The sequence below is a fragment of the Rousettus aegyptiacus genome, unplaced genomic scaffold (genome assembly GCF_014176215.1).
Source record: "Rousettus aegyptiacus isolate mRouAeg1 unplaced genomic scaffold, mRouAeg1.p scaffold_m13_p_6, whole genome shotgun sequence".
Lineage (NCBI taxonomy): Eukaryota > Metazoa > Chordata > Mammalia > Chiroptera > Pteropodidae > Rousettus > Rousettus aegyptiacus.
The window spans coordinates 113226819-113232818 of NW_023416309.1; the positions used below are offsets into that span (position 1 = coordinate 113226819).

Consider the following 6000-nt stretch of genomic DNA (forward strand, 5'->3'; position numbering starts at 1 on the left):
TCTGCCCGGCCTGTCTTGCTGGGGATCCCCAGAGGCTTAACCTAGGGTTGAGCTATTTGGACATAGCTGACCCAGGAGCAGCTCGATTTTGTCAGCTACAAACTGGGGTTCCCTTGAGTGTCCGCATATTGGAGCCACACATCTTTGCCGTGATGGGGACACCAAAGCGCCCAAGATCCAGGAGGGTGGGCCCGGTGGGGGGGGTCCCAGGTCCGGGCCGGGGGTCAGTCCTCCCCACCAGCCCCTGCTGAGACACCGGTGCTCCCCACCAGCCCCCCTCGGGGAGCCGCCCGCCTCCTTCCACTGGCTGCCTCTCTTCCTGCATTGGGGCGTTTCGCCTGTCCCCTCCCCCACCGCGACACCCTGTGGTCCCTGCAGGGTACACGCTTCATGTGCAGACCTTCTAAGTACCAAAACGAAAGCCTGGCCAAGCGCTCTCAACGTCTCCCTGTTCATTTAAAAGTGGGCGCAACCGTAGCTGTCCACCTGTGTACTAAACACCTGGAACACCAGGCTGTCCTCGGAGACGACGGCTCAGGGCAAGCTTTGGCCCGCGTCGGAATCACCTGGACGGTCCGTGAAATGCCGAGGCCCAGCCCCTGGGCCCCGAGGCCCCAATCTGGAACCCCAGTTCAGGAATCTGCACTTCAGCAAACCCCCCGGGCGAGTCCCGCTGTGGTCACCTGCGACCGACTCACGACGGCTCGCTTTGAGCCCCTGGGACGGGCACACGATAAGCCAGAGCGGCAGCGTTTGGTCCAAATCTCCCTTCCCCCTGGCCCCGGCCCCCACTCAGGCCGGCCCTGGACCCAGAGCTCTCTCCCGCTTGGCCTGTGCACGTCCCCGCGCTCCCGCCAGTCAGCGGTGGCCTCGAGCCACGTCTGGCACACGTTTCCCCAGCTCTGTCCCCAGCTCTGGGTTCTTCACGCGCCTGGCCTTCCTCCCCAGCTCTGCTCTCCAGAACCATGTCCAGAACCACGTCCCTCGCCGTGGGACCACCTGCCCTTGGGCCCCCGCTGGGGCGCGCGCGTGTGTGCACGTCGGGGGGCGCAGGGCAGCGGAGACGTGTGGCATTTGCACCCGGCACGTTCTAGCCCTCCTGTTCCTGTCTCCTTCCCTCTCCTTACCTCCCCCCATGCCTATCCCTTCTCCTGATGGTTTTTTTCCTTCTTCTTTTTTCCATCCTCCGGGCTGCCCTGGGTGCTGCTCCAAGGTCATCTCTTAGCTATTTTTGATCCCAAGGGGTTCGCCCCTATCCACAGCCCCTTGGGCATCATCAGATCAGTGACGCTGCATCAGGACTTGGGTGGCTTTGAGCCCCCACCCCCACCCCGCTCCATAAACCTGGGAGCCACCTACACGCTGCTGTCCACGTGCTCAAATGTCACCAAAGGGTGACATTTGGGCCACGTGGCCCATGCCAGTGGGATCTGCCCAGCAACCCAGCTGAGGACAGACAAGGCAGGTGAGGACGCCCATCTGCAGCTCGTGGACTACTGGCCAGGACCGGACTGCAAATTCTGGAGGACAGAGTGGGTCCCAGGCCGGCACCGCGTCCTCAGTCACAGATAGGGAAGGCCGTGTGGCATTGGGAGAGCCCCCTTGCACCCACCTGCCACGCCCGCCACACGCCTCTGTGCCCTGCACACGGCTCTCCCCACGTCCCCTCTCCCAACCCCGAGAGCTGCCAGTGACTCACGTTCCAGTCACTCCCGGGGGAGGAGCCATCCTTCCAGGGATACTGTCCAAAGCTGAGCCTCGGCAGCCCAGCCCCCCACGGCCCCTTCCCAGTCTCCCCTCCGAACCCCGTGCATGCAGATCCCGTGAACGCATGTCGCTTTGGCACATAGCTACTTTGTTAAGGATTTGCCCAAAACACATTGGATCTGACTTACTTTATACCACACCTGGCAGGAAGCGGGGCCCTGCAGGGCTCCTGCCACCTGGCCCCCCACCGCCTGGCACTGGTGTCTAACGCTTGCCTCTCGAGGGCAAGGAAGGCACCCTGCTTGTTCCTTACGTCACTTGGGGGGCAGTCAGCACCCCAGTAACCGCTGTGGACACGAAGCCCGATACGAAACCCAGGACGCACAAAACAGATGAACCGTGCGCTCAGCAGCAGTCGCCAGCCCCGCCCAGCCTCTGTGCGCCAGGGCCGGACCCACCCCCAGGACCCTCATCCGCCCTGCTCTTCCCGACCACACGTCTGGGGACAGAGGACAAAGCCACTGCTGAGCGCTCGCCCCATCAGCGCCAGCACGTGGCCTTGGCTGCCAGCCCTTCTCCCCCGGCGCTGGCGACCATCGGAGGGTTTGCTGAAGGCAGCATCTGGAGACAGAGACGTGCTGAGAAAGACGGCGTCACAGGCGCCCTTCTGGGACGATGTGGCTTTGGGCATCACTACCCAGACTGGAGGCGGGGAGGGGTCCAGGAATAGGTCCGAGCAGCCTGGGGTGCCCATGGGGCTGAGTAACCGCGGGGCCCGAAGAGGAGCCCACAGTTGGTGGCTGGAGCTGCGTGGACGGCGAGGGACTCCATCACACAGAGGGAGGAGCCGTGCCCTGAGACACAGAGGCCTGCCCGCTCGTCCCCGCTTTCCAGGAAAGGCTGGGAGCAGAGACTCCCAGGAGCCCAGTCGCCTCTTACCACCCCTCTCGTCCTAAATCTCATAACCTCATGGGTACACTCGCTTTGCAGACCACAGTTCCAATCCCAGTGGCCGCAAGGGCTGAGAGACCCCTCCCAGAAGCCCCTGCTCAGGCAGGCAGAAATGTTTAGGCCAATTGCCTCTTGCAGACACTCAGCCACTTAACAAACCTGCATCCGGCCAGCAATTAAAGGCCAGCACATTGCATTAAAGATCGGACTCTAGTATCCCCCAAAGGCCGGAACCCAGGGCCATAGTCCTGATGGCACAAAATCACCTGTGGGGATTTTAAACCACAAAAGCCAAGCTCTGAGCCGGACTCCACATTTGCAAAGGGACCAAGACCTGAGTGGTCATTAAAAGACCCCGGGAAATTCCGCCCTCAGCCAGACTGGGGAGTCAGAGGGAGCCATGAACCTGCATCGTGGGAGAAGTGACATGGGACGGTCCTGCCCTCCCCGTGAGGTTTACGCCGGGCCACCCGGGGCCTGCTCCACAATGCCTCGGCTTTGTACCCCGCCCGAGCCAACCAGAGATGGAAGGGCTGGCTGTGGAACGGGACTGGACGGCCTGGCTCAGATGGCAGCCCCCCCCCCCGCCCCCAAGAGTCATGTCCGCCTAGACCCTCGGGATGGGGCCTTATTTGGGAATGAGGCCTTTGCAGATGTGATCAGTTAAGATGAGGTCACGCTGGCTGTGGGTGGGCCCCAGAGCCAGCGGCCGGGGTCCTCATGGGAAGAGGGACCGTGGACACATACAGGAGCAGGGACGGCCAGGAGGCACTGGAGCCACCAGAAGGCAGGGTGAGGCCGTGGTGGACGGCGAGGGAGCCAGCCCTGCCCACCTTGATTTCGGGCTCCAGACCTCCTAACTGTGAGAGGATCGCTTCCTGCTGCTCTTAGCCCCCTGGGGTCCCCCGCTCTGGGCTGTGCCCTGCGCCTCCGGCATCTGGGGTCCTGCCGGCACTGTGACGGGGGGTTAAGGGGTTTGACTCCGTGATGATTTCGATGCAATCATCTGGACACAAACGCCAGGGGGTCCGGATGGAGGAGAGTGAAACGAAGCGGGAAGGAGCCCCCGACCCTAACCCGACCCAAACCCAGGGCAGCCGCAGCCCCAGCCGGCGCAGGGCGCGCGTGCGGGGGTCCCGAGGCCCGAACCCTGCCCACCCGGGGTCTCAAGAGCCACAGTGCTTCTGGGCCTCGGCCTGAATCTGCCCCACGACTCGCTGGTCAGAAGCATAGCTTCTCTCTCGGCAAAGGGGCCTGGGCAGGCCCGGGGCCCGTGGACACCCCGCTTAAATCCTGCCGAGCCCCCAAACCAAATCACAGCATAGACCTTGCTTCCCCCAACTGGAGCTTTGTAGAATCTACTCCCCAAGCAAGCTGCAAGCCCAGGTGGCCAGAGCCATGTGACGCCCACAGGTAGCCGCGCCTGAGGACCCCCAGGCTCGGCAACAGAGGCAGCTTAAGAGCCAAGTGGGGCGCGGGACCACAGCGGGGTGCAGAGCCAGGCAGCATGGCTGACAACAGGGGAAACCCAGAAACCCCGGCTAGGAGCCTGCACAGGTGAGCGCAGCCCGCCTCATCGCCTCTGGCCTGGGAACAGGGTGCTCTTCTGAGAAGAGGAGCAGAAAATAAACCCGCTGAGAAGCCAGAGGGGGGCTACCGAGGCCCCCCTGCGGTGCACCCGCCCTTCCAGTTAAACTGAACCTGCCCAGGACAACCTGGCTGACCTTCCCCCGGGCTGCGGAGGCCTGCAAGTGTCTGGGGCCCCGCTGGTTCCAGCCCTTCCTGCAGCCCCATCGTGGACAGAACCAACCGCTGGGTTCCTCGCCCCTCACTAGCTCTCACCTTGGGGGGAGGGGGAGCAAGAAGTCCTGAGGGTGGTAGATATTTCTGGAGAACCTAAGCAGCCCCACGACCCCACCTGCCCCCTCCAGTCACCAAAGTCTCGCGTTTCCCTGAGTGAAAAAGTCGTCACCAGCAGCAAACCTAACAAGGACCCTCCTTTCCTGTCCCGCCCTGTGTGCGCTGCCTGTGGGGCAGAGCTGGCCCTGGGGCTCTGCGGGCCTTTCTCCGGGGCCAGGGAGCCTGCCTAGGAAAAGGAAGCTTCCATCCTGCCCCTCCAATCTCGTCAGCCCCCAATCTGGTGAGCCCCCAAATGGGGCTGATGGGCGAGGTCCAGACAGAGAAGCCCTTCCCCGCCCAGCCCTAAGGCCAGAGGAGCCCAACTGCGGGTCTCACCTGTGAAAGTTTCTTCCTGGGGTCCCCAGCCCTCAGCCCACCAGGCCGACTCCCCCCACCCCACCCGCCGCGCGCACACACGCCGTGTCCCCCACTCTCCCCGCCCCCCCGCGCTGGCATCCCAGGGCCCTCCGCCTGCCAAACCCCACTCCGCTCCCTGGCTCCCTTCTCTGGGGCTGGAGCTGCAGCGGAATTTCGGTGGAATTTTGAGGTTGAGAAGCATCTCGGCGGAGAGGGAAAGAAAGGGAGAGGAGGAAGGGGGGAAAGAAAGTGCGATTTTGGCGTCAACTTGCAGGATTCGAGAAGGCGCTGAGGGCCCGGCGGCAGGCGCTGGGTCGCTCGGCAGGACGCGGCCCGGCGGGGCGCGTGCGCACCCTCGGGGGTGCCCGCGCCCCGCGGGGGGGGAGGTGGGCACCGGGGGGCCGGGGCGGGTCCTCGTCCTTACCTACATCTGCATTGCAAAACGCCTGTTGCGGGTGCACCGGGGAGCAGCTGCAGGCGTCGGCCCGGCGGAGCAGCGCCCCCAGCAGCAGGAGGCCGAGCGCGAGCCGCAGGCTGCGGGCCGCGGCGCCCATGGCGGGCGGGGGGCGCGGGCCGGGGGCGCGGGCTCGGGGCGCGGCCGCCGACGCCTGGGCTCGGGGCGCTCCCCTCTGCGCGGGCTGGGGCGCGCGCCCTGCGCACCCGCCGGCACTCGGCCGCACAAACTTTGTGTGGCCTGCGTCCGGGGGCAGCACGGGGACCGCGGCGGCGATGGCGGTGGCGGCGGCGGGGGCGGGGGAGCCGCTGACGCGCGCAGAGGGAGGCGGTGGGGGGCGGCGAGGCGCGCGCGCGCGGCCGGCCCGGCTCCTCCGCTGCCTTCCACGGCTGTGTGCGCCGCGGCCCCGGCCCCGGCGCGCCCTTTATCGCCCGCCGCGGGCGTCGGGCTCCGCCTCCGGGGGGCCGGCGGCCAATGGGGCTCCGGGAGCTCGGGCGGCCCCGCCCCCGCGCGGCCCGCGCCTCCCCCGCCGTACCCCGAACCCGGCTTTTGTTGTACCCTAGGGGGCCTGCCGCTGCGCACCTGGCTTCCCACCGCCCGGGACCGCACCCCGCAGCCTCCCAGATGTCCAG

At 65.8% G+C, this 6000-nt stretch overlaps 1 protein-coding gene across 1 annotated transcript in view; it reads right to left on the minus strand.

Moving 5' to 3' along the window:
* The window catches only part of TIMP2 (TIMP metallopeptidase inhibitor 2), a 42853-nt gene extending 37151 nt beyond the window's left edge, over window positions 1-5702 (minus strand). The window contains exon 1 of the mRNA XM_016143248.2: window positions 5339-5702. Within this exon, the coding sequence (XP_015998734.1) occupies window positions 5339-5468 (130 nt within the window). The 5' untranslated portion in view covers window positions 5469-5702. The remainder of the gene's footprint in view (window positions 1-5338) is intronic.
* Window positions 5703-6000: the final 298 nt, after the last annotated feature.